At 41.5% G+C, this 27,314-nt stretch overlaps 10 protein-coding genes and 2 non-coding genes across 12 annotated transcripts; 2 read left to right on the top strand and 10 right to left on the bottom strand.

Annotated features, from left to right (window-relative positions):
- Positions 1 to 120: 120 nt before the first annotated feature.
- On the bottom strand, positions 121 to 1,217 carry Tsp_10724 (conserved hypothetical protein). The gene is made up of 2 exons (XM_003373687.1): positions 1,038 to 1,217; positions 121 to 858 (listed from the first exon to the last, which is right to left on the bottom strand). The coding sequence occupies exons 1-2, from the start codon at positions 1,215 to 1,217 to the stop codon at positions 121 to 123; spliced, it is 918 nt and encodes a 305-aa protein (XP_003373735.1).
- Positions 1,218 to 2,226: 1,009 nt separating this feature from the next.
- Tsp_10725 (putative HEAT repeat-containing domain protein) lies at positions 2,227 to 3,740 on the bottom strand. Its single transcript, XM_003373686.1, has 7 exons — positions 3,636 to 3,740; positions 3,407 to 3,577; positions 3,189 to 3,326; positions 3,003 to 3,128; positions 2,658 to 2,863; positions 2,436 to 2,571; positions 2,227 to 2,283 (listed from the first exon to the last, which is right to left on the bottom strand). The coding sequence occupies exons 1-7, from the start codon at positions 3,738 to 3,740 to the stop codon at positions 2,227 to 2,229; spliced, it is 939 nt and encodes a 312-aa protein (XP_003373734.1).
- A 191-nt stretch (positions 3,741 to 3,931) lies between these two features.
- On the bottom strand, positions 3,932 to 6,257 carry Tsp_10726 (protein-tyrosine phosphatase). The gene is made up of 9 exons (XM_003373685.1): positions 6,031 to 6,257; positions 5,793 to 5,954; positions 5,449 to 5,714; positions 5,257 to 5,383; positions 4,940 to 5,177; positions 4,695 to 4,856; positions 4,483 to 4,617; positions 4,239 to 4,412; positions 3,932 to 4,213 (listed from the first exon to the last, which is right to left on the bottom strand). The coding sequence occupies exons 1-9, from the start codon at positions 6,255 to 6,257 to the stop codon at positions 3,932 to 3,934; spliced, it is 1,773 nt and encodes a 590-aa protein (XP_003373733.1).
- A 92-nt stretch (positions 6,258 to 6,349) lies between these two features.
- On the bottom strand, positions 6,350 to 8,251 carry Tsp_10727 (phosphotidylinositol phosphatase PTPRQ). The gene is made up of 5 exons (XM_003373684.1): positions 8,173 to 8,251; positions 7,073 to 7,169; positions 6,776 to 6,966; positions 6,535 to 6,650; positions 6,350 to 6,469 (listed from the first exon to the last, which is right to left on the bottom strand). Exons 1-5 carry the CDS (start codon positions 8,249 to 8,251, stop codon positions 6,350 to 6,352), a joined length of 603 nt encoding a protein of 200 aa, XP_003373732.1.
- Positions 8,252 to 17,496: 9,245 nt separating this feature from the next.
- Positions 17,497 to 18,483, bottom strand: Tsp_10728 (conserved hypothetical protein). The gene is made up of 3 exons (XM_003373683.1): positions 18,399 to 18,483; positions 17,955 to 18,029; positions 17,497 to 17,888 (listed from the first exon to the last, which is right to left on the bottom strand). The coding sequence occupies exons 1-3, from the start codon at positions 18,481 to 18,483 to the stop codon at positions 17,497 to 17,499; spliced, it is 552 nt and encodes a 183-aa protein (XP_003373731.1).
- Positions 18,484 to 18,854: 371 nt separating this feature from the next.
- Positions 18,855 to 19,050, bottom strand: Tsp_10729. Its single transcript has one exon. It is a non-coding gene; the product is annotated as a U2 spliceosomal RNA (small nuclear RNA).
- A 523-nt stretch (positions 19,051 to 19,573) lies between these two features.
- On the top strand, positions 19,574 to 20,193 carry Tsp_10730 (putative periplasmic sensor signal transduction histidine kinase). Its single transcript, XM_003373682.1, has 4 exons — positions 19,574 to 19,653; positions 19,679 to 19,817; positions 19,873 to 19,986; positions 20,032 to 20,193. The coding sequence occupies exons 1-4, from the start codon at positions 19,574 to 19,576 to the stop codon at positions 20,191 to 20,193; spliced, it is 495 nt and encodes a 164-aa protein (XP_003373730.1).
- A 1,512-nt stretch (positions 20,194 to 21,705) lies between these two features.
- Positions 21,706 to 22,525, bottom strand: Tsp_10731 (conserved hypothetical protein). The gene is made up of 2 exons (XM_003373681.1): positions 22,323 to 22,525; positions 21,706 to 22,294 (listed from the first exon to the last, which is right to left on the bottom strand). Exons 1-2 carry the CDS (start codon positions 22,523 to 22,525, stop codon positions 21,706 to 21,708), a joined length of 792 nt encoding a protein of 263 aa, XP_003373729.1.
- A 143-nt stretch (positions 22,526 to 22,668) lies between these two features.
- Tsp_10732 (conserved hypothetical protein) lies at positions 22,669 to 23,785 on the top strand. Its single transcript, XM_003373680.1, is given in 5 exon segments — positions 22,669 to 22,771; positions 22,798 to 23,257; positions 23,286 to 23,455; positions 23,513 to 23,670; positions 23,687 to 23,785. 5 exon segments carry the CDS (start codon positions 22,669 to 22,671, stop codon positions 23,783 to 23,785), a joined length of 990 nt encoding a protein of 329 aa, XP_003373728.1.
- Positions 23,786 to 24,142: 357 nt separating this feature from the next.
- Tsp_10733 (hypothetical protein) lies at positions 24,143 to 24,862 on the bottom strand. Its single transcript, XM_003373679.1, has one exon. The coding sequence runs from the start codon at positions 24,860 to 24,862 to the stop codon at positions 24,143 to 24,145; it is 720 nt and encodes a 239-aa protein (XP_003373727.1).
- Positions 24,863 to 24,921: 59 nt separating this feature from the next.
- Tsp_10734 (conserved hypothetical protein) lies at positions 24,922 to 25,850 on the bottom strand. Its single transcript, XM_003373678.1, has 4 exons — positions 25,780 to 25,850; positions 25,410 to 25,464; positions 25,118 to 25,351; positions 24,922 to 25,092 (listed from the first exon to the last, which is right to left on the bottom strand). The coding sequence occupies exons 1-4, from the start codon at positions 25,848 to 25,850 to the stop codon at positions 24,922 to 24,924; spliced, it is 531 nt and encodes a 176-aa protein (XP_003373726.1).
- A 1,094-nt stretch (positions 25,851 to 26,944) lies between these two features.
- Tsp_10735 lies at positions 26,945 to 27,140 on the bottom strand. Its single transcript has one exon. It is a non-coding gene; the product is annotated as a U2 spliceosomal RNA (small nuclear RNA).
- Between the last annotated feature and the right edge of the window lie 174 nt (positions 27,141 to 27,314).

Here is a 27,314-nt window from a genome sequence, read left to right as displayed (position 1 = left end):
ATTATTTGAATGGTAAAAATCAAACTGACGATATATCAACAGTATTCTCATTAATGGAAATAAGTGATCGTTGAAAAATGTTAGCATTAAAAGAAAATGAAGTTATGGCAAAAAAAAGCATCAGAAGTAAGAAAAAAATGACCATCGAGGATTTCGATGTTTGTTCATTTTTCGAATAATTTCTTCTTCACATTCTCCAGATTTTATCAATTCCCAATCGTATTTCCTTTCTCTATTTTCGCACTGCTTGTCCATCAACGCGTCCAGTTGTTGCATCACCCAAGCATAGTCGGGGGTCTCGAACTGACTGACACCGGACAAATATGAATATATGTTCCAGAATTCATCTGGCAGAGTTGGTATAAGCTGCATTGCAAATGTCTTCTGAAACATAATTTCAACTGCGTCAGTGCAGTCAACCCACGGCAAACAACCAAGCATGCAAACCGCAGTGTAAAAAAGGGACAAGAGATCGTCCCTCGGCGTTGGTTCAAAATATGCTTGGACATTCAAGGACGCATAAGCGGGCGTTCCGATAAAACACGATGCATACTTTTCTTTGTTCTCAGCCACATACTTGCCACTATGACCAAAGTCGGCGAGCAGAACTCGCCTGCCGTCCATGCTGATCAAGATATTGAAAGGCTTCAAATCTCGATGCAACAGGCCTTTCTCGTGCATCACCTTCAACGCTTCAACACACTCTTTGAACACTTTTGCAGCCGTCATGATACTAAATTTCTTTTCTTTCATCAAATTCAACATTTTGCTAACATCACACAACTGCTGAGACATCAGAATAAAATGATATCTCAATCCCCGTCTGCATTGAATCAACTGAGGAAAATAAGAACTATTCTGCAATTTCTCCATTATGTTTCGTTCGTTTTCGTACATAAATTTGTCTTTCATAATCTAAACATGACAAATTTTACTATACAATGAATTAATTATTCAACATTTATTGTTTATAAGTATGATAAGATGCACTAACAACTGCATCTCATTTAAGTGGGGGGCAATGTTCCACTGCTCACCTTCAATGCATAGGCCTTTTTATAAAACAGATGTCCCTTTTCTACTAAGAAAACACCACCGGAGACGCCTTTTCCCAATGGACTCCGTACTGACCATTTTTCACTCTTCAATACCTCTTCTAATTCATCGCTTGGATCGGAATCACTTTTCGAAGTTTCTACTTTACCGAAGCCCATCATTGAGGCTAGTGCAGAAAAAAACCGGACCAACAGTCGCAACATCGTGCTATGAACTGAACTCACTTTTTCCAACCGTTCACTCGTTAAAAGTTATCAGGACCAAAGTTTTAAAGTTGATACATTTTAAATTATTCATTTGTTTAAAGCAGCTGGGCATTTTGCTCTCCGACTTTATCTGCATTCATTATTTTATTGTACATTAAATGTATCATACTGTGAACTTTAAAAGTCGAATTATTAATTTTAAATTAACCAATGACCTATTGTCAGCAATTTTGTTTATTTTCATTTTTCAAATATCGATGATTTAAGAGAAAGTGAAAAGAAATTGTAGAAAAATAACGAAAAACTGCATCAATAACAACAAATTATGCTAAACCTGTCTCAGATCGTCTTACTTGCGCACCTTAGAACACAATTTAGCCGGACATCTATTGGAAATAGTGCGTCACGGCTAACGGTAATCAAGAAGAAGAGAAAAAAAGAAGAAGAAGAAGAAGAAGAAGATATTACCTTTTCATCATCCCTGCTAAAAGATTTGAAAAAAAATGGCAAGAAACAACATCAACTGAGCTGGACGTGGATTATCCTCATCATCATCATCATCATGTAGCTCTCAGCAGTGGCAACAAAGTGCGGGTAGAGCGAAGAGAATTCCACTGGAAATGCCGATTGGCCAATTTTGTCATGAATAGAAAAAAGACATGACAGAATAAAATTATCAAGAACCCATGAACAAAAACGAAAAGAAAAAATATGAATAATATAACAACAACACTTCGGGCAGCGTGATAGCTTTTCAGTTGACTCAGATGAACTAAAAGAAAAAAGAATAATTCTTGCATCTGGCAATTTGGAAAAATCATAAAAGCAAATAAATCTTTATCCTTTCAGCCAGTTCTTAACAACAGATTGGTGAATCTTCAAACAAACAATACACAGTATAAACGTATGAAAAACAACAAATCAAAGCAGCAATTTATCATCTATGATCAGTGTGAAATAATTTTCAACTAAATGAACGCAAATAATCCAAAACGCACTGGTAGCAAAAATCGTACTGAGCCTATAAGAAGCAAAAAATAATACAGCAATAAAATGGGACGTCGACCGAATAAACTAAGAACAAAAATTCGTTCAATTTATGCAATTTTTATTTTGGAGACAATTAATAATTTACTGTTCAGTTAAAATGATTTCAATTATAATTCAACTTACCACATTTGGAATTATATGCGGACGTTGAGCTTGCAGTGATTTTACAGTTTGAAAAACATCCACTTTTCCTTCACCGCGAAGTCGTTCCAACAGCAAAGATACGGCACAGTATAATCCACTACGTTCAGCGCCATCTCTGAAACAGTTGTTGTCACCAGTGAACATGATGGTATATCACTATTTAATGGAATGTTGAGAACAAAAAACAAAATCATTTCATACCGACAGTGCACCACAATTGGTCCTGCATCTTGCAACAAATTCTGCCTCTGAGAAACTTTGCCAACCAGATCGAACAACGATGCAGTAGATGTTGGAATGCTCGGAGGATGCATGGAGGATTTTCGCTCCCCGAACTGGCCAATTCTACTCGAACCGTTTGCCCAGTCGTGGAAGCAAAATTGCACTACTTCATGAAGCTCTTTTTCCTAAAATGATTCAAATTTATAATATAATAAACACCCGCTGAGATTAATTATAAATAATAATAATAATAATAATAATAATAATAATAATAATAATAATAATAATAATAATAATAATAATAATATTGATATTCATCTCTACTTTTGTATTGGTAATTTTGAATTTTCTCTGAGAATAATGCGCCGACTGTTCTTCGCATAAAAGTTGAACCGTTACGGCAGGCTTGTCGCCGAAACAAATGCTGCTGTTCAACTCAGAAGGCCAATACTGAAAAAGAGAACAAACTTGGAAATTAATTTAATAAATCAACTAATAAAACCAGCCAACCATTTCATCTTGGTCTAAAAATTCCTCTCCCGTGAGCATCACAATCGACGCGACACCGTGCTCCAGTACCATACGCCAAAAGTCCCACCTGGTGTTGCTAAGCGGATCTTGGGTTAAAATGTACGAATAGAAATATCCCTTAAATGTGGAAAAGTTTTTTAAAAAGCGTCAAACAATTAATTCCCATTTCCACCAACAATCACAGACCGACCGCTTACCCGTACAAGAGAGGCATTGATGTATGTAGCGTCTTCGTGCCCAAGCAGTGGAGCCAGTATGACTCGATTTCGATCGTAAGCTACGACAGTTTTGAAGCGATTTTTCTGCTCATTGAACGACTTTTTCGCGTAACTGCACGTCAATGCATCTTCAAGCGAGCGAAACAACAACTAACAACAACACAAGTAATAATTTTGAAACATGAAACAACCAGTGAGCAATTTTTACATTGTACTGCTTCTCCAGTCCCGTGGAGTCGTTGTTCAATGTTTGACGAAGTTCGACGACGTATTCTTCGGCACGTTCCGCGTCCACATCCGTATCGCCGAACATGTACCACTCGGCCAGAGCTTTATAAATGAACACGTACTGGTCCTGGAAGTCGAAATTGAAAAGCAGTGGAAAAGTCCCTCCCTGTTCGTGCGATTGGAACGAACAGTCGACAAAATCAACAACAACGCCCTACCAAAGACTGGACCATGAAATTCCGCTGGCGCCGAAGATTGGAGACGAACCCGAAAACGTCAACTCGACCCTCTTCGGCCATCTGATCCATCATGCTGTCGACGGCGACGAACGTGCCCGTCCGGCCGACCCCGGCGCTGCAGTGGACCAACACTGGACAATCGCTGGTGCAGTCGATTCGCTTGAATTGCTTCATGAACCTCAAAAAGCCGTAACTGCCCTCCGGAGCTCTGTAATCTTGCCAGCCGGTGAAATGGTATTGAACAATTGAACGACAGTCGCCGTTCAAAAGGTTGTTCGATTCGGATTCCTAGAAAACCATCCCGGCTAAAGTTCACCGACTAAACTGGCAACTGACAAAAACACATTTCCAACAGCAGCACTATTGCTCATATTACTAACATCAGCTGTTGTTCTGCAACGGCGTATGGTAAAATTTCGAATCACATAATCGGCGTAAAAGGTGCAATCAAGCGGCTTCACTTCTATCCGGCCGTAAACCGACGGCGAATGCTCTGGCCAGTACTTTATGCACATGGTCTGTTAAAATAAACAAACGCGTCAACACCAACATGTCAACGAGTGGATACTTTTGCTTTTCGACATCTACCCGATATCGTTCTTGCAAATTCGTAACCATCACAATCACGTTGACGTTCTGCTCCCAGACGAGACGCCAAAAATCGTTGACCGTATCCAAAGTTGGTCCCTGGGCAGCGATGAACAATTTTCTACCCTTGTACCCCTGAACATGATTCGTCAATTTCATGGGCTTGATTCAAGCGGAACCTAATATTCAATTCAATTCAATAATATACTCACTTGAACGTAATTGGCATTGATGTAATCAGAAGATGAATCATCATCTACACGTTCCAATTTGACACGCGTGATGTCGAACGCTTTGATGTCGTTGTAACGATTTTTCGGCGCGTTTTCCAACTTGTCACTAGCTGTAGTGTCGAAATTATAATTTGGAAGACTCTGAAGACACATTAGAAAGAAATTAAATCAAATCTTCTCAAAACATGAATAAAATATAGAATAAGTGAAAATAGTACACGCACCTCAAATTCAACAGTAAATAGAAAATTCGAATCCCGGTGTCGCAGTAAATATTCGTTCGGCAAATCTTCCACGGCAGTTGGTTGAAAATCTGAAAATTTACATACACAACAATGCCAATACAAATTTGTCAGTGTCGCTGTACCTCGACGCTTCGCTACACGCTGCAAATCGGCAAAAGAATTTCGATCCGGCACAAAATTCGTCTCAACACAAAGCAACGTTTTCAACCATCCTCTGCTAAACAAACAAACAAACACTCATAGAATATACGGTGCAATAAAAGATAAATCCCGTGAAAATGCATATATGTATGTACATGTGCGAATAATAAAAGCAAAGTACAGTGCCAAAAACAACCAGCACTGAAACGACTGAAAATCCCACGGCCAACAGATATATCGTCTCCTGGTAGCCTCTGCTTTGATCTTCCGTAATTAGCACGTCTAGACACAAAAAGCACAGACAATTAATTGAACAACTAGAAACAAACAACCGTGCACAAAATTACCAGATTCTCCAAGAAAGACCGGCTTGAAGTAATTACTGAACCCGTATGTTGGTTGCAGCCAATTTTGCAAAAGCTCACGTTTGCCATTGCTAGTCAAATTGTAAACCAAATTGTCCGGATCAACGCGCACAATCAAAAAACCAGTGTACTTGTAGCCACGCTGCAGTTCTCCATCCTGGGCCGGAAAACGTCCCAAAAATTCCAACGTACTACTCACATCACCGACGGTTTGTCTACCGTCGCCGATTATTGTCTCTCGAGGCAAGCTGAAAGAAAAAAAACAGCAATAAAACAAATCACGCAGCAGATAATAAAAAGTGAATGAATAAAAAAAATAACAACACCTGTAAAATGCTTCAGAGATATAAGCGAAGATTGGCTGAAACATGATGTGCAAGTTGCTTTGCATTGTTCGTTCGTAAACGTCGAAATTCATATAAACCGGATGAGGCAGTTGCGACATATTGTAATTTCGCGTGCACGGTACAATGGCAAGAAAATAGCAGCTAAAAACAAAATAATCCACAATATATTTATTATACGCATATCAAATGCGGCTTAACTGAACGAAACTGAACATACGTGATTGGGCCATATATATCATCTGGTATAGATGAGAAGAGAATGCGAATAGTTTTGTCGTCGAATCGTTTCTCGGCAATCGGCGTCTCAATGTGAGGAGGTGGACCATAGCTGGTTAAACATTTGCTATTCACCATCGAAGGTGGACTTTCGCCCAACGCGTTCACCGCAACCACTCGAGCTGAGTAATTGTGATTCGGAAGCAATCCTTCGAATTCACATTGCATAAATCTGTTTTTTTGGTTTTCAATCAACAAACAAATAACATATAGATTTATTTATTTACTTTAAATTTATTTATATAAAATCAAAATGTAACTCACGAATCTTTCGGTGGTACACGATTCAGATTTTGACAATTGACCGATTTGGGGCGATGCTTTTGCATCTTGTTGACTTGGCTGATCGACTTTCTGCGAATCACACCATACACATCGACCTGAATATTATTTTTAGAAAAATGAAAACTTATCAGACAACAAAAAAAAATTAACCATCACTAACCATATAGTACAAAATTGGTCCGTTCGAAACTAGTGGTGCCATCCATGAAAGTTCGCATTTCGTCCGAATAATTTCATCTTTCATCCGCATGTTGACTTGCTGCGGTGGACTTGGAACTAAACAGTCACATTGAAACAGAACTGATTATTATTATTATTAATGATTATAAAATAAAGTACAACTAAAACAAGAGATTATTGATCAAAGAATGATAAATAGAGCCTATTACAAAAAAACATACAAGCTTGAATGCCTTTATCCAAAGTTTGCACAACAACTTTATCGTATACAGGTCGTCTGCCTCTGCCGGGAACAGTTTCTGCCGACACGGAATAATGTGATGCCGGTTTCAAACCGGAAATGATGTGCGGTTTCGAATCCGCTGAGATCACATCTTCTATGGCAAATTCTTCTTCGTCCAATGATTCAACTCTGAATTGAATTTCTCCAAATTATTCAATGCAACATCAAAAAGGAAATAAACATGAATATTTTTTAATAAATCAAAAAATATATAATTATAATAAACAGATTTTACCGAAATTTAATTGCAGAAGAAGCTGGATTTGCCACCCAATCGAGCATAATTGTAGCTTCGTTTAAACCAGTTGCGTTGAGCATCAAAAAGAAGTTGGCTGAAATAAGTAATAACAACATAACCGTTCATTATGGAAAGTAAAAAAGCAGTTTTAAGCATGACCATGCAAACGCGCATACGCACACACAGATACATACATACATACATACAGACCACACACGCACACACATACACTCACATTTCCACTGAATGAACAATAATATACTATTGTCAACGATCAACAACATTCCACAATTATTCTTCATAATTTCCTTCATTTTGAAACGTTTTAAATATTTTGGAATTCTATTTTCTCCGTTTGTTCGTCTAACATACGACACCACCACTTGACAAATACAATTCTAACCATCATTAAAGTGTTTCATTTATTTTTTTCCTACTTAACATGTGCAAAAATCTAGATAATAATAAGAAAACATTAAAAAAAATAAAGTACAATTCATGAACTTAATTTACAATTACAAAAATTAACTTCGTATAAATAAAGTACTATTTTTGAAAACGGTAAAATATAAGATGTCTACACAATTTCATACAAATGATTATTGATAGTTAAATATAGTTATTTAAATCGAAAAAAATTCACAAATAACTTAGCAAAAACAACAACGACAATAACGCCACTATAAAACCAAATCTTGCTCAAAATGAAATATAAACTTGAACATCAAATAAATTAAGACGATTATGAAATGAGTATTGTACTGAAATTTTAAGTGACAATTCAACTGAGTTCATCACGTACAATACTAAAATATGCACGTAAAAACTGCACATCAAATCAATCATTCCCATTACAATACAATTAAGTGTCTTAATTATTTTTCTTACTGTATTCCGCGTATCACGTTCCATTCAATTGCATAATTATGAAGTTTCTTCCGTGCAAAAAAAAGGCATGCAAATGAAAAAAGCACGCAAATCAGTCAGAAATAAGATTATTACGTGCAGTTGTTTTTCTTCTTTCATTCAAATAAATAAACAAATAAACAAGGAACAAAAAAATAAAAAAAAAACTACTGCCAAATCCACCAGCTTACTGCTATTGTCGGAGCGCGATTCGGTCACATTTGGCCGGTCAACCGTGGACTTGGTCACTGCCAAGTGTTGACCGTCCATTTCCCTGACAAAGGCGAAAAAACGACTACCTCGCACTTGGACGTCGACGCTGGCGTTGAGCCAAGCGTTGCCGTGGGCGTCGGTTTTAACGCTGCAAGTGTAAGAGCCGGCGTCGGCGAACCTCGCGTTCGTCACGTTCAACGTCCAGCACAGCTGGAACAAGTCCGGATACAGGGTGGAGGGGATTTCGGTGTCGTTGTGGAACCATCGAAACCGCACCGACCGTGGTTCAATATTCACGCAGCAGGTGATCTTGAACGACTCGCCCAAATAAACCGAACTGCGCGTTGTGTTCAAATAAATTATCTTCAAATTCTCTGCAAATTATTGATATATATATATATTCGTTTATTATACACAAAATTCAACAACGATTGTTTTACTTTTCAGACAAGCATGTTCGTTATCTTTGCGTGCTCGACACAAGCAAAGGCGCTTTTCTTTGTCACAAAAATTCTGATGTGTACTTTCCACCGAATCGACAACACACTGCTTATGACGACTACATTCAACAGGAACGGCTAAAGGAAAATATAAAAAATGAATTTTCCAAATTGATCAAACAGAAAAACTGCCATTATTATCATTATTATTATTGATCCATCTATATCAAAAAGCAATTCAATTCATCCAGCGTACACTAGTTTCATAGGAACGAGAAAAAAACGATCGATAAAACGCTTTTGGATTCGAATCATAAAGAAATTACTTGCAATTTTTTTTAATTAAAAATTTCAAATAATTATTATTTTTTTCCACTTGTACTCAATTTTCTCAATTATGCTGTTACGAGTGAATACTTTCACCTGTTTAAACAACAACGACACTTGCTCAATTAACATGCCGTTGGTTCATTCGAGCAAGAAAAAATAACGGTGCGTTCAATAATTGTGTGTGTGTGTGTGTGTGCAATGATTTTTGTATTCACATTTCAAAAAGCAAACAGATTATTGATGGAAATTTCAAATCCACTCTTCGAATACGATTTTCAAGGGAAGAAGTGAAGAAAAAAATATCTGAAAATGAATAATACTGCTCGTGAAATCTGTTCTCGCATTGCCGCGTAATTATATCAAATACTAAAAATAAAAATGACGTCCAACTGAGCTGAACTGAAAAGCGAATGCGCAATCCCACTTAATCCTGCAACGCGTGCAACTTTATAATCCGCTCGTCCAGTGGAGACCGTCGGTTGGAAAGAATTTTTTCTTTTTTTAAATTATTTTAAATATTGAAAAGTATTTTCACGCTTTGCACTGAATCGTTGGTAATCAAATAATCGATGACCAATTAAAATTCGGCTGTCTACAAAAATAACTTTCATTCCAGTCATTTTGTACAAATAAAGACGCGAAATGCCAGTGTTACAATTTTTGCACAACTATTTCAAACGCGCACATTTTCGCACACACAGCTTTGGAAGTGTGTCAGCCGCAGAAATTTTCGCACAAAAGCTGTACAAAGAAATCGAAGAAAAGTGACGTCAAAATTAAGACGACCTAATTCATCTCCTTGACGACGGTCCCCTTTTTAACGAACAACCGAACATTATCAATAAAACATTTCGTCTACATAATCAGCATTTAAAAAAAAATATAATACATACACACGCATATATGTGTGTTTTTATATTCTTTTTTTTAAATGAAAAATAATACCACTTTACATGGCCCAAAATAACAGAGTCTATTTACACGTCATTTGCAGTTCGACAAAATAGCAAGCAATGTCAATGTGTCAACAGTGATTAATCTCTGTACAGCAAACGTTGAACACACCCACCGCTGATGTGAGATATCATCATTTTTTGCAGAGACATACCAAACTCTGACTGACTGATCGTTGATATAAATGTCAAAAGGAGAACCTTAAAAATAATGAAGTCACTCACACGAAATGCACGATTTTGAACAAAAGCAAAATCGAGTGCCGTTTGCATCCGCATTATCATGGGGCAGCAAGCACTGACCGTCCACGACACAGTCATCGGTTTTTTCGCACATTTCCTCTTCTAAAACGCCTGAAATAGTGACCAACCAGTGTCCAATTGAAATCAGAAAACATCTGCAAACCTACTTGCAACAAACGGCGCATATTGGACGCCAAAACATAACAAAAACAACAAATTTGGCAGTGTACAAAATAACCTAGATGCCATCAGTGGGAAAAAGGGGAAATTTTTTTAAATGCGACGCATCCAGCGACGTTGTAGTGCAATTTCACGACGCTTCTCGGATCGGCAAAGGCGCCAGATTCCAAATAAAGTGTCAGTCATCGTTGGCGAAGCTAATTCGCGGGCTAGCAGCGGCCGCGAAAACGCTCCGGCGAGTCGGCCAGCTCGCTTTTGAAACACGCTTTTTCACTGGACAGCTATGCCGATTGATTTTTACAATGAAACAACAGCTACCAGTCGATCTTACTGTGTGCAATTGGTGTACTGTAGTATGGTTTTCGATTCTAAAGTACAAACACAAATCAATCTCAAACAGGTTTCGGTGATCTTATCAGCCGAGCCCGTAGAACATGCGCTAATAATAAAAGATTAATAGATTTTAATCTGATAAATTTTGATTCATTCTGCGTTGTTTTCAACAAATAAAAATCCCCACTACGGAATGTATAATAATATGCACACTCATGTATTAAATAATTGTACATCACGGTGATGATATTAAAATTAATACACACATGCACATTATACATTTAATCATTATTGCGTAGTCATCAGTAAAATATTTTAAAATGGCATTTTTATACAGCGACATTTTAAACTTACGTGAAATTTGTTCAAAATAATTGTTGAACCAGTTGAAGTGTATTTTGCTTTTTTTACTTCTGCAAATCCACTGTAACATGAAGCAATTTTTAGCCAAGTAATAATAATAATAATCATTATCGGATGGAGAGGTGAATTGATTGGAAAAGAAAAAAGATATCAGTTTACAAAATTGTACAACGAACAGTTTTAATCACTTCATTATGTGGTGGTACTTTTTTCACTTTCGAACAGCAATGCAATTTGTCAAAGAAGAATTTTCTGTCACTGTATGACTTAACAATTAGCACGTGTGACAGCTTTTTTGAACGTTAAAATTTGAAAAATGATACCAGCGTGGAATTTCTTTCTTTTCATCAATATTTGAAATTGTTGCGTCGAATTTTCGCAAAGCTTTATTGATCCAATTCTGCCAGGCTGGAAGAATTTGCCAATGCGAAATATAGCACCTTGTGAATGAATGGGCTGTTTGCTTTTTATAAAATTTCATCTTTTTGTTCTTGAAACACGACTCGCGTGCTTTTCATTGAAAAAGAAAGCATAAGAAGCAAGTAGTAGTTTTTCCACAACTTCATTCACAAGCTCAGATTAAAATTGTGTGAAATACTAATTTACCAGAGAAAAAAAAACTAGCATGTATATATATATATATATATATATTTTCCTGCTTATTCAGAAGCTCTCATCTGACAGATTATTTTTCTAATAGCAAGTAACGTGTTTGTTTAATATACGACAAAGTAATAATGATAATGATGATGACGAGGAGGAGGAGGACGGAAAATTTACAAATAAAAATGATAAATTGATGATAGTTTGAAATAATAATTTTTTTTTGCCTATTCTACGTAACCGTCTGCTATTCGGCTTGAAATGTACACAAATAAGTGTTATTTATTATGAAATAAATTTGTGAATTGTAAATTTTATGTTCGCTTTTCCAGTTCTGAGAGGCGGAACTGTTCGACATTTTAATTTTAGGATAGCCTATTTCACGTACTGCTGTCAATTGACTGAACTTTCCTGATGACGACTCATTTCCGGCTTTCTCTTTCAACCGACGAATGATCAAAGTTTGAATGCAGATATTGTTTTTATAAATTCACATCAATACAGTCTTGAATAATGTTAACATTAAAAATATAAAAATATTCAAAACAGCTCAAATGACAAAAACAAAACAAAAGCTAATTCATTTCTAATTTGAATAATTAATTGTTCAGAAAATGAATGATATGTTTTAGTTGAAATTTGCAAACAAATAAACAAAACAAATAAAAAAAACTACTACTTTACGCAATTTGATTGAATGAATATTTTTGAAAAAGTAAAATCCTGCAAAACGAATACCTTTCGGCAGGTATGAATGAAATATGATTTTGCTTCAGTCAATTGATCGAGAATGAGCAAAAATAGAAAATAATTATGTTGTTGTTGTTGTTGTTTTTTTTTTTTAATTAATTCGACAACATCATAAATAATATGATAATTTAGAAGAGTAAAAATGGAAAATTTCCGTTGATGCGTGAAAATTGTTCTTACTCCTCCCCCCTCAAAAAAAATAGTTGAATTGCAAACGAGAAGAATAAAAGAGAAAGTAAAAAACGGATGCTTACCAATACGGAATAAATTCCGCCTTCAGATGGGATTAGCAGCTTCGAGAAGAAACTCTCCAAGAGTGAAAAGTCGGCTTGGATGCTGTTCCATTGGAAAAATTGGTCGAGTGGATTTGAATTGAAAGCTGGCTAGTAGAAGAAGATGAATCGTCTATTTCCATCTATATGCGGGTCCTGGTTGACGAGCGAAGTGGAAGTGGAAAATGCCAGCCGAGCAATTTCAACATGTTGCAGTTGAATTTGAAAAACGAACTACGTCAGAGCAGTTTCGGAATTTTTCTACGCTAAGCTTTGCGCGCATATTTCCCCCCCCCTCCCCCAATAATGCTTTCGGTTCGATGGCGCCAACGAGAACTTTTCCAAACTATTTTCGCCACCGCGCGCGTTTGTCTCCTGCCATTTTTGACAAGCTGCTTTCGACATTTTTCAGAAAAGTGGAACATCATCATCATTATCTTCACTTCTGATCTTCAATCAATCTATTCACACAAATATTATTCCAACACGCAATTTCACAAACAGATTCGTTCGAATTAATTTAAATAAATTTCAAAATACAACAAAACAACCGTTCTCATCAACACACCACATCCTGCTCCATTGTATATTGCAATTGCATCACAATGGGATCATATTTCAACTGTGTTTGTAAGCTATTCGCTTCGGCATTTAACTTTTTCAAATAACTTCATCATCATCAAAAACAAAAATAAAAAAAACACCATTTAAAGCATCAGATGTAAAATGGAGAACAAAACATTCTACAAAATTTCCTCATACGTTTGTCAAGAAAACAACTGCAAAGGTTATGCAGAAATTGTCAAATTTACCCATTCCATTTCATATAATACAAACATCATTTTTAAAATAATAATATTGTATTAATAATTGTTCTCTTTTTAACTGAGACAAGCTTTTTCCGAATTATATTTTTTTATTACTTATCGCTCTGAGTTATCGAAAATTCATCTCACAGAGCTGCTGCATGGAATTTGGTAAGTTTTATTCGAAAAAGAATGTTTTCAACGGTATAAATATCGCTGTTTCTCATTGTTCAATTCAATGCCAACTGCTTGTCGCTCATCCTGATCGCCAAATGCACTGCACGTCAGTCAGAGCGTCGCAATCAATCCACTGCAGACATACATACTTGACCTGCATCATCGGGGATCATCAACGTTCCACCAGGACATTGTCACGTTTTCACGGATCAACGCACTTAATCTCAACCCGATCATCAAAACAGTTCATATTACACTACTTGCATGGTCAACTTTGACAAATCAGAGAGTTGAATGTGCAAGTCGTTTCACACAGCACATCAAACGCGATATACTTACTCCACATTACCCGGACAATATTACTAATAATTCATTACACAAGCTACTTTTTCTCTTTTAAAATAAAAATCATATCATAATTTCTTCACGTAAAAAACGTAAAAATTTTCACGCCGTACATAATGCCCAGTTTGAAATTTTCACCAGTGACTGTAGTGTCACAAGTGAAAATCAAGTTTCCCAATTTTGTTTACTATTTTTCAAAATCGTTCAAGGAAAAAACACTTTACGATACTTTTCAAGTGATAAAATGTTGAAGGGAAAAATTCATTTTTAAGCTTGATCTAAAATTCAGCTCGTCAATGGCGACGCCTAACAAGACAATTTTCCACTGACAGACCCGTGATTTTAGGCAACGTGTTCCCGATCGAGGTAAGAATTTTTTATCAGTTGGATTTAGTTTTTTAATTATTTTTCCTTGATACATTTTATGTTGAATTGAATAAATGACAACATCTTAAAATGACTCTATCAGCGTGATTCATTTATAATTCGACAGTAAGTGAAGTTAGCATTGCTAGTGAAAATGTGAAAAAATGCGCTTACGAGAATCAAAAGAATTTAAATTCAAGCTCGACTGTCTATTTTCCATAGAAGTAAATGAAAATGAACTTTTAAGAACGAATGTTTCTTGAGGGATTTTTGAACGCCCACAGATAAGATATCTGCGATGAAATGCAAAGAATCACAGTAAAAGGTGCATCTTTCAGCGTTGTTTTGTGAAATGAAAGAGCAATTATTTTCAATCCTTTACCAACGGCTGGCTTTTTTCAGAAATAAAATGCGTGCATACTGTTACAAAATGTAAATGAACAAAAACGAATTCTGAAATTTCATTTTACAATTGTCCGACAATCTGAACGGGTTCCTAGAAAATGGATGCGATTGGAGGGGGGAAAAGTAGCGCAAAATTGCAAATAGTTGGATTCTTTTGATTCAAAGGAAAACTGAAACGTGAAAGCAGATGTAAGCTTCGTAACAAAGACGCAAATTGGGACGTTAATGTCGAGGAAAAATAAATGAAAAAAATTGAAAAGCATCAAAATGTCTAGTTCACTTAACATGCCCATACCAATAATTATAACAATAATAATTATAGCTTGTTGACGATAAAATGCGGCAAATACACAAAACGGCAAATTTTCAAACGATAAACAATGGAATGTTATCAAAATTGCTGCCAAAGGCTCACTGACGATGATATGCAAAAACAAACAACAACAACATTATAATAATTATAAACATCAGAGAGAATTGAAAATTTCAAGCGCGTTAATTTGAAGAAAAAAAAGAAAACTTAAAAAAAATAAAACAAGAAAAAGAATTCTCACAGAGCCGTAGAACTGATGTAAAGGATTCTTGGTAATAAAATGCGGCAAAAACCATGACGCAATTTCAGGACAAAAAAATAAAATGAAGAACGAACTTCTCCTACAGTATCCTCAGCTGATGGAAATGAACTAACTGTACACTCTTTTGAAATTATTAGACAACATTATACAGACTGTAGATTAGTTTTAAAAAAAAGGAAAAATTAAAATTAAAAAAACAAAAGAAAAAAAAAGAAAAACTTTCCCACGGTCATCTCAATCAATAACAATCTTTACTTTTACAAATTACAGTCTCAAAAAATGATGAAAAGTGGATCATTTCGGTGAAAATCTAATATACTACATCTTACAAATTTTTTTACAGATTTGAAAATCATTTTTCCTCTAAAAAGGCTGTAGATTTCATAAAATGAACCCAATATTTGTACTTTCCTTGTACTGAAATTCAACGAACAACACTGACGTTTGTAAATTATTTCGAAAGTAACTTGTTTGGATGTCAGCTTTGTTTTGCTTTTAATATTTTGAATATTATGCATTAAAAATTCATTTTACATTTTCCGCATCAACTGTAATGAATTGTGATAATCTGACAAAGTGCCTGCCGGTTGTTCTCAACTGCATGTACATCTTGCGGGCGTCGTTCCTCTGCACTCACCCGGTGGTTAAGTAGACATGATAACAACAACGATAGCTTCATTCGTTGCACACAATCAGAAATTTCCAGCTTCTACATGTGCAGCAACAGACAAAGATAAAAATAAACTCAGGCAAGTGTAATTCTCAGTGAAATTTATTGATCAAAAACAAATTTTCATCAACTTGCACCACTTCCAAACAGCACAGCACAGAATAGGCCATTACCGATAGTTATGCAATAAAACAAATGCCCAAAGACAAATAAACGTATTTACAAGTAATCATATAACGACAAAGATCTAACAACTTTGAAATATAAGTTCGGTTCTCGCTCTGAGCTTAGACACAGGTGGATTGCGTTGAAGTGGCTGTTCTGCTCGTTCGTGATTACTGGTTGCCGTTTTGTCGAACGGAATTGCCCGTGAAAAGTGATGATGAATTATCCAAGATAGCGACAATCCAAGATAGTGACGTCATCCCTTCTTCATTTGATCGTTGTCGACTGCATTTTTTTCATATTTATAGCAACTGACTTTTGTTCCACTGACAAAACTACTTTACTGCACTTCTCCACCAATCGAATACACAAATGGATTAACCAGCAACATATCACTACTTTCCATTTTCGCTGGAACCCATCCACCCGTGCATATAAATAATGTAATACGCAGGATGTAAATGATCATTAGTTGACAAAGATCAAAAGCTTCTCATAAACACGCCCGCACACACACACATGAACGGCGCAACACAATCATCGCACTGAACACAACGTCAAACGAGAACTGCGGTCGCTCGCCTGCCACGACTACGTTTATACTAGCGTGGTGGTGTGTCGCTTCGCATTTCGTCGAAAATGTGCCCGCGTAGTCTCTTTTCGCTCACGCCAAACGTGATTGGTAGATACGAAATTTTCAATTGTTCGATGGTCTCTTTTCGCTCACGCCGAACATGATTGCTAGGCACGGAATTTTCCAATTGCTCGACGGAGTCTCTTTTAGCTCACGCCGGCCGTTATTTGCAAACGAGACTTGTCTAACGATCATTCGATGTTATTCAAATGCTTTTCATTCGGTTACATTAGTCGAAGATCCATTTTTTGATATATTGTAATATTTCATTCGTTAATTACTTCTAATTGTCAATTGGCTGCAATATTATCCGTATCAGTTTTCAAAATAATCACATTCCAATTTTAAATAATTTTAATTGCATTTTCAATAATTCCAATATTATCAACTCTACTACCTCATCAAATTTTATGATATATTCTAACACTGTTCAATTTGGAAATTAGAAAATGTAAAACAAATCAGATATGAAAAATTTAATTGAAATAGAAAGTGGAAAATGGAAAACAATTCAAATATGAAAAATGTTAGAATCACAGTCAGCAGTGTTACAGTACAGAATAAACATTGGCCAGCGTGAGCTAAAAGAGACTCCACCCAGCAATTGGTAAATTCCGTATCTACCAATCACGTTTGACGTGAGCAAAAAGAGACTACGCGGGCAAATTTTCGACGAATATTCTGATGCAGGTCTAATGAAGAACTGCACGACCTCGAAGTTCTCCAAAGAACCGGTGACTGTACGGGCAACTTTCCCAGTTGCCCAGGCGGTGGTCTGCCCACTGGGATGCGAGAAACCGTATTCGGCCGTAAGACCAGATGACCAATTTGCGCACCAAACATTGACTCGACACTTTGTCAGAGGCCACAGTTGCCACAGCTTCCAGTGGCAATACAGATGTCGTAATTGTAATACGGAATTCTTGCCGACAGACCACCAATATCCCCTCCGCGTTGTGAACACTCACGTTCGCAGTTGTCTTAGCCGGTGGGAGATAACCCGGAAATTGGGAGAGAGCGAAAATTTGCATGGAGTTCGGTGCGATCTTTGCGATTACGTTGCCGTGTCGAAGAGTCCGCAGGTCTGATGCGCATGTACTCAAACGAATTGAGTGACATTAACGCTGTCCTTTTTTCTCCATCGAAATACCATTCGATGGAGCCACTAGGGCAGCGGCAGTTACCTTTTTAACTGGACGGAAGCGCTGCTTCAATGCTGCTGTCTCTGCAATGAAAATCGCAGCTGCCACCCGCCTGGCAATCGATCTCAAGAACAACTTGTAATCGTCCAAGTGCTATTCCAAATACTTCGATCACTAGTTCCCCGAAGGAAATAGGCCGTTCCTGAATGTAGTGCTATATCAGGACGACTCGCGAAAATGACGGTGCAAGCACGCTACAAAATGTGTATTTTCGTAGAAACTTATGCAAGTTTCTAACGAAGCCGATAACATATTCATACCAGAAAGTAAGCTGATAAAAACAGATTTTTATTGGAACTTTAAAGTACAAAATAGTAGAAACTGATTTCCTAAAAAGAGCCAAATTTAAATACAAAAAGATCACAAGTCATAACAATATCTTCCAGCACAACCAGACCGTTGATTCGGGACGGGTGGCTCGGGTTTGGACTTCGGTTCCGGCTTTCGGTTCCGGAGCTCTTCTCCTGCGCCACACATCTTTAAACGTATTCTGTGGAGCAATACGCTTCTTTCCATTATTCACCACGTCGACGACCTAGGCACTCGTCGTTACTCCATCGTGGTGACCCGCTTCACGAACCGACGCCTCCATCAACTTCTTTCGCCCACGCGTAACCATCCTCGTACCAAGGTCCGTTGCGCTCGTACTATTGCGAGATCCACGCCGTCTTTCTACCCGTTCGATTTGGCCTTCACAGTTGACCTCCTTTCCGCGACGGCGACCCGACTTCAAGGCTGGTGTCTTCGCACTACACATTGCCGCTGCCACCCGGCTGTCACTCGATCTCACGAACCACTCGACCGATCGCAACCGTTCCACTTCCAATTCCTAAAATACAATTCCCCGAAGGGAATAGGCCGTTCCTGAATGTAGTGCAATATCAGGACGACCCGCGACAAATGGTGGTGCGAGCACTCGACCAAATGCCTAATTTTTCAAAAACTTATGCAAATTTCGTAACGAATCCACTTGGGATTCATACCAGAAATTAAGCTGATAAGAACAGATTTTTATTTGGATCTTCAAATGAATACAAAACAGTTTCAGAACTGAATTGTTAGTAATTAAAATTAAATACAGAAAGAGCAAAAGCAAAATCGAAGTCACTCAGCAATGTGGTTCCGTTGGTTCGGGACGGATCAAGGCGCTGTAGACTTCGTCACCGGCTTCTGGTGTTGCCGCGTGGGTGGCTTTCTGGGCTGGAGTCTGGGCGGGATAGGCGCTTTTCCAGCGAGGGCGGGTCTTCTAGGGCCAGGGCACGGTTGGCACTGCAGCTCACCACGCTGCGAGGGCGTCCCGACGGGTGACGTGAACCGCCGTTCCAGGCATTTCCCACCTGATGCCGTAGCGCTGATGGAGTTGCGCTTCTTCTGACGGAGATCACCACCGGGTGGGTCTGTCTCCGTCGTGCCAACCGGTCGCCGTTTCGTGCCGGTGTCCGGGAGAAGGTCTCGCAGGCCGAGGTGTTTTCTGTAGATCCGTGAAGAATGTTCCAACATCTCGGACACCACGAGAACCTTCATGAGCCGTAGGTACCTTTGGGAGACGACACCGATCCTTTTCAGGATGGCATCGTTCTTCGGGTCCCACGTCCCCAGAGCACCGACGACGATGGCGTCGTACGTCACGGAGTATCCTCGTAGCCGGTAGGCGAGGATCTCCTTTTCATAGTGCGCCCACTTCCTGGTCCGGGCATCGACGAAGGCAGCGGCAGTGTTTTCAAACACGATTGCGACATCTAGCAGAATCACTAACCGCTTTTCCTCGTCGACGACCACAAGATCAGGCCGCTTGTTCGACCCAATCTCCGGTAGAGCCCGGTTTACGCGGAGGTTGGGGAACCGCCTACGCATGACCGTTTCCAGGCGTCCCTGAACTGCGTCATGCCGGACTTGGTAAGCGGGGGCGCTGAACTGCCGACAGTGCTGAAGGATGTGCGGCAGGGTCTCTCGGTCGTAACCACATCGCCGACAGTTCTGGTACGAACGCATAGAGGATCTCGCCCGGCAAGGTAACAAATCCAGGCGAGCGGGCAACGCAAAGCGCATAGCAGCAAAGCTGGTGTATCTTCCAGTCGTAATAAAACGGGAAGAAGACCGGTCGAGTACAACACAGCTCGCAGTCTTACCCTGACGCTTGCATTGGAGCCAGGCGTCCAGATGGCGAGTTTGGATCGCCCCCCCTAAAACGCTCATAACTTTGTTCTTCCTCAAGGGGCTTAGAACTGAGACCGTCTGACCGAGGCCATTCCGGATGAAGAAAGAGGTCCCAGCCTCGCCAACGAGGAAGTAACAGTCAACGCCGGCTACCTTTGTCAGGTACGACATCTGCTTGCGTGCGTCCATCCACAAGCAAGTCGGATACCCTGACCGATCTAGCGGCGTAGATCGCGCGGCGTTCATGAAGGTAGAGAGGTCAGCCGCCTCAACATCTCTCAACCTCTTCGCAAAGTACGCGGACGCAACTCGCTGAAGCTGACTGGCTGCCAGGCTCGAGACTACCCGACAGGGAGACCAGAGCATCTTGAGTGCCCGCGAAACCTTTGCGGTTGCGTACAACTCACGCAATGATGGCACGCCCAGACCACCACACTGTCTGGGGGCTCTTATGAAGTCGGTGGACGTCTCCACCGGAAGCTGGAAGCAACGCTTCACGAGCCTCAGTATTGCGCGGTCATACTGCCCGGCTGATTGCTTGATGTTGTTAAATTTGGCAATCATGAGCTGGAATGTCAAACGTGGCAGTACGTAAGTCCGGTACGCATCCATCTTCTGCCACGGAGCCAGCTTTGACCGGAATATAAGTTCCGCTTCTCCGAGGTTCTCACGCAGTAATGAGAAAGGAGTCTGGGGTTTACCCAGCCCAGCGGCTACTCCAAGATAGCGAAAAGTGTCCCCGTGTACGAGAGCAGGTATTTCCTCCCCGCTTATCGTGAATGTTGCGGCATTCACTACTGCACGATTCAAGTACAGGGACGCGCACTTTTTCGGGTTGAACCGAAAGCCCATGGCGCTGGCCATGCCCTGGATTTTGCACAGCTGTTGCTGCATAACCCCGATGGATGGGGCGAACAGCGCGATGTCATCAGCGTAAGCCAGCGCTGTGATCGGCTGTCCTAACACGTTAACCGCAGTCGTTTCCGCCTCACGCGGTAAAGCAGGTAAGACTGACCGCAAGAGTGGCTCAACAAACAGACAAAACAAGATACCACTGCAAGGGTCACCTTGGCGTACTCCGACTGACCAGCGCGCGGTAACGTGGGTTCCATTGGCGCCTTTGACAACAATTGTCGCGTCTTTGTACAAATTCTTGATAAAACTGGTAAACGTCGGGTCCAGCCCATAACGATCCAACAACGAAAACAAAACTTGGTGCGACACTGTGCCAAAGGCGTTGGAGATGTCTAACCAACTGATGGCAAGCTGTGCGTTAGTGCGTCCTGCCTATTGTATAGCAACTTCCATGACGAAGTTGTGCTCGGAGGTAACACGAGCTGTCTACGTCATAATTCAGCGGGTCGTACGTGCAGCAAGAGACGATTGCCTGATCTGGTGGATCAACTGCTGAGCAGCTGGAACAGCTCTAGCTGGAACAGGAGCAGAGACCTCCTCAGGTTCTATAACAGTTGCACTGCTGGTCTCACGTAGAATGCCACGTGGTACGGTTGGCGCATCCTCTTCTTCGGGCATAAATTGGTCTTACAACGTCTTCTGCCCTAGTGTTGGTGCCACGTACTGCCGAACCCATTTACCAAACATTACGGCGGGTTGCAGGGGGATAGGCCGACAGTTGGCGAGGCGTTCCTTATCCTCGTCCTTGTAAAGGAGCTTGCACACGGATTGCTTCCATTGCAGGGGCGCCCATTTTTTCGATAAACAAGCACGGTAGAACCTGGTGAGAAAAGCACCTGGATCAGCCACTCGCACCATACGAATGGTGATCCTGTCCGCACCAGGAGCAGAGTTGGGTGCTTTCTGCATCTTTTCCCAGACCTCCGACTCACTCAACTCCGCAACAAGCATCGAGTGGTCAGTGGCGGGCGGAGGTAAGATGTCAATAACCTCGGGTGCAAGCGAGGTAACCGCCGGTCTGAGATTAAAGTAGTGGTCAGCCACTTGCGTGGCTGTAAAGGAAGGACAGGCATTCGGACGCCGGAGGATTGCATTCACAGTATGGGCCGGTGCCGAATTGAACGCCTTTTGAACCGCTGACGCAGATTTCAGCCATGCCGGGTCACGCGTTACCGCACTGCGTAGGCGAACCTGTCCTTTACCTCCTTTACCCGGACTTTTCTATTGCAAACGGCTGGTGTTACGAGCTCGGTACATTGTGTCCGGACACCATGCTCTCCACCATTTCGTCATACACCGCTTGCACGTCAACATCATAAGACAGCCAGTTGACAGAAGCGCTCAGGAACTTCTGCTGGAACTGGGTCAACAGAGTCGCTGAGCCGTCAGGAATTTTCTTTAGTTTATCCGTCGCCGGTACGACGGGAGATGCTACTGCATCGGTCATAAACTTGAAGTCGGTGCACAAAGCCGCCGACTCCCGATCACTGAAGTTCACGCCGATGTCGTACAGACGAGTCCGCTCGAACTGAACCACGAGAAGAGATCTCATCAGATTCTATAGCAGTTGCGGTGCTGGGTTCACCTAGGATGGTACGTGATTCGGCAGGCACCTCCTCTTCTTCGGCTTCACGAACATCTTCGTTGTCCAACCCGTATCGCCTCTGCGTTGGTGCCACGTATTGCCGAACCCGTTTACCAAACTTAAACTGACTATAGTCGCCTGCTACACGTATTTCGCCGACTTGTTTGCTCAAGGCCTCGATTTGAGCGGCCGTACTCGTATTTTGCATAACGTTCTCGTTGGCGTGCCGGCGGCGATGCAATCGGACGGCTCTTTTCGACACGCCTACGTAATCGCAAAGATCGCAACGAACTCCATGCAAATCTTCGCTCTCTCCCAACTTCCGGGTTATCTCCCACCGGCTAACACAGCTGCGAACGTGGGTGTTCACAACTCGGAGGGGATACCGGTGATCTGCCGGCAAGAAATCCGTATTACAGTTGCGACACCGGTAATGCCACTGGACGCTGTGGCAGTTGTGGACTCGCATGAAATGACGAGTCAGTGTTTGGCGCGCAAATTGACCGTCTGGTCTCACGGCCGTGTACGGTTTCTCGCATCCCAGTGGGCAGACCACCGCCTGGGCGATTGGGAAAGTTGCCCGTACAGTCACCTGTTCCTCAGTTCTGTGGAGAACTTCGAGGTCGGGCAATTTTTCCGTCCTAAGCAACGGCGACACCAAAACACGTTGCTTACCTGAACCGCCAGAAGTCGATGGTGTGTCTGGCGTGGACGGAATTTTGGATCTCGCTCCGCGCTTGGAGAGGCATGGCGTGCGTGGGCTACTCGAAGTGGTCGGTCTTCTTTTCGGTGGTGATGGTGTGGAGGCTTTAATGTTGTCACGACCAGATTTAACAACAAGTTGACCAGACTTCTTCGTGTTGCGAGTGCGGGGCGAAGTGGCCTCACTACGGTCCGCAACAGCGTTACCGCTGTCTGAATCGGCTTGGCTACATTCCGCACCACAACTCTCTCCTCTTGTTCCATCACCACTCGGCGCTCTTCTATTACGACGCGCAGTTCTACTCGTAATTTTCTTCGTAGGTTTCATCACGTCCACGTCCACAGTGCTCGCCGATTCACCTCCGTGGTGACCTCCTTCACGAACCGACGCCTCCATCATCTTCTTTCGCCCACGCGTAACCATCCTCGTACCAAGGTCCGTTGCGCTCGTAGTACTGCGAGATCCACGCCGTCTTCTCGTTCGATTTGACTTCCAATGTTGACCTCTTTACCGCGACGGCGACCCGACTTCAAGGCAGGTGTCTTTGTACCACACATTGTCGCTGACAGCCGGCTTAATTCGATCTCACGAAGTACTCGACCTCGTCAAACCGTTCCATAACCAATTTCGAAAACTCAGTTCGCAAAAGGGAATAGGCCGTTCCGGAATGCAGTGCAATACCAACTAGTGAAGTGTCCCTGAATTTACGCAATATCGCCTGGGAAGCAGCAATGACCTCTTTATATGGACGGCGCCGCTGCTTCAATGCTGAACAATCATTTGCAAGTGATTACACAAGCTCGCAGGAACGGCACGAAACTGGCATCATGAGATGACATGACCTGGGTAGCAAACTCTGCAGATATCTGGTGGTGCAAGGAGGCGCTCAATGCTGCGCAGCTCATCACGCCCACTCCCGCACCGTCCGGATAGCGGTGCAGAACGATTTGTTCAATCATTAAATCCATCAACGTGTCTGTCCAGCACTGAAGTGCCGGGATCGAATGGTAGTCCCGCGGACAGACACACCATTGCCCGATCCGGCAGATCATCTGCTTAGCAGCTGTGTCTGCTCGAACAGGACCACATGTAGAGATCCCCACAGCTTCTATAGCAGTTGCGGTGCTGGATTCACCTAGAATGGTACGTGGTTCAGCTGGTTCCTCCTCTTCTTCGGCTTCACGAATTTCATCATCGACCAACAACTGCCTTTCTGTTGGTGCCACGTATTGCCGAACCCGCTTACCAAACTGAAACTGACTATAGTCGCGTGCTACAACATTTATATAGCCGACTTGTTTGCTCAAGGCCTCGATTTGAACGGCCTTACCAGTAATTTGCATAATGTTCTTGTTGGCGTGCCGGAGGCTATGCATAACGACGGTTCTTTTCGACATGGAAAACGTAATCGCAATCATCGCACTGAACTCCATGCAAATCTTCGCTCTCTCCCATTTTCCGGGTAATCTTCCACCGGCTAACAGAACTGCGAACATAAGTGTTCAAAACCCGGAGGGGATATCGGTCGCCTGTCGGCAAGTATTCCGTATTACATTTACGACAACGATATTGTCACTGCTGGTTTTGGTATTTGTGAACACGGACAAAATGTCCAGTCAACGATAGGCGCGCAAACTGGCCGTACGCTCTCACGGCCGTTAACAGTTTCTCGCATCTCAGTGGCAGACCACCGCCTGGGCAATGGGAAAAACTGCCCGTACAGTGACTTGTTCCTCCGTTATTTGGAAAACTTCGAGGTCGTGCAATTCCACCGTCCTAAGCAACAACGACACCAAAACACGTTGCTTACCCGAACCGCCGGAAGTAGATGGTGTAATAAAAGCCGGCGTGTACGGAAGTTCTGATCTCGCACCGCGCTTGGAGATGGATGGTGTACGTGGTCTATTCGAAGTTGCCGTAGTAGTTGGTGACGACGGGGACGTTTTCGGACTAGCATGACCGAAACTATAATGGTGGTACCATAACTCGAACTAGCTTGGCCACAATAATCAATTTCATCATCTATCGTCGCTCTTATCATACGTCCCGTCCTTGTAGTCGTTGTAACGAGCAAGCTACGGGTTCACTCGCTCGCAAACTAAGTGGACTGTATCATTTTGTAGGTATCTGAAGGTGGGAAAGTCAAATATGCTCGACAATCCGACCTTAACCGTATAGCACAGACTTCTGATATGAAAACCGTCAATCGAAACTAGTTCGAGTGTCCACACAGTTCACTCAACATGAATAATAGTGTACCATGGATAATAAAGCAAGGAATCAATGAATATTCCACCGAAAATGCAGATACACAAAAAGCAATATTCCAACAACGACAAACCAACGACTGGGTAGAAAAACAGCAACAAAGCACAGCTATTGCGTCACTACAGTATCTACAGTACATTACTACTGACACTCAGGTACTTTAACGTAGATAAGAGACGCCTCATTTCCGTCGTCCTCATCCGTTTTCTGCGACATATTACATTATTTCTCATTAGCCGTCACTACGACGACAAAAGCATTCGTCGACCCTGCATCGTTATGACCTACTTCAGCAACAACTTTTACTCCCGGCACATCCATAAGCTTGTTTCGCCCACGCGTAACCATCCTCGTACCAAGGTCCGTTGCGCTCTAACTTGTTCGAGATCCACGCCCTCTATTCGCGTTGTCCATTACAACAACACAGCTTACTTCCTTTCCACGACGGCGACCTTGCTTCAAAGCTGGCATCTTTGTACTGCACATCCACGCAGTCACCCGGCTGTCATGCTATCCATCGAACCACTTGACAGATTCCAATACTTGCACATTCAAATAGTAAAACACAATTCCTCGGAGGGAATAGGCCGTTCCTTCATATAGTGCAATATCAGGATGACACGCGAAAAATGGTGGTGTGAGCACTCGACCAAATGCCTACTTTTTCAAAAAGTTATGCAAATTTCATAACGAATCCACTAGGGATTCATACCAGAAATTAAGCTGTTAAAAAAAGAAATTTTATTTGGATCGTCAAACAATACAAAACAATTAACAAACTGAATTGTAAGGAAACAAAATTTAAAATACGAAAAACAGCCAAAATCAAATCGAAGTCATGAGGCGTAGCCAGGCGCTTGCTTCGGGACGGGCTGTTTAGCTTTCTGCTTCGTTACCGGCTCCCGGTGATGCCGCGAAGGTTTCGCAGCGAAGGCGCTCTTCTCGTACGACGCGCCGTTTTACCCGTAATTTTCTTCGATTCCACCACGGCGACGTCCACAGTGCTCGCCGATTCACCTCCGTGGTGACCCGCTTCACGAACCGACGCCTCCATCAGCTTCTTTCGCCCACGCGTAACCATCCTCGTACCAAGGTCCGTTGCGCTCGTACTACTGCGAGATCCACGCCGTCTTTCTACCCGTACAATTTGGCCTTCATAGTTGACCTCTTTTCCGCGACGGCGACCCGACTTCAAGGCTGGTGTCTTTGCACTACACATTGTCGCTGCCACCCGGCTGTCACTCGATCTCACGAACCACTCGACCGATCGTAACCAAACCGATTCCAATTCCTAAAACACAATTCCCCGAAGGGAATAGGCCGTTCCTGAATGTAGTGCAATATCAGGACGACCCGCGACAAATGGTGGTGCGAGCACTCGACCAAATGCCTATTTTTTCAAAAACTTATGCAAATTTCGTAACGAATCCGCTTGGGATTCATACCAGAAATTAAGCTGATAAGAACAGAGTTTTATTTGGATCTTCAAATGAATACAAAACAGTTAACAAACTGAATTGTTAATAGCAAAATTAAATACAAAAAGAGCAAAAGCGAAATCGAAGTCATGCGGCAATGTGGTTCCGTTGGTTCGGGACGGATCAATGCGCTGTAGACTTCGTAACCGGCTTCTGGTGTTGCCGCGGGGGTGGTTTTCTGGGCTGGAGACTAGGCGGGTTG

The sequence above is a fragment of the Trichinella spiralis genome (genome assembly GCF_000181795.1).
Source record: "Trichinella spiralis strain ISS 195 chromosome Unknown Scfld6, whole genome shotgun sequence".
Taxonomy (NCBI): Eukaryota; Metazoa; Nematoda; class Enoplea; order Trichinellida; family Trichinellidae; genus Trichinella; species Trichinella spiralis.
This window is presented reverse-complemented; position numbering and strand designations above follow the sequence as displayed.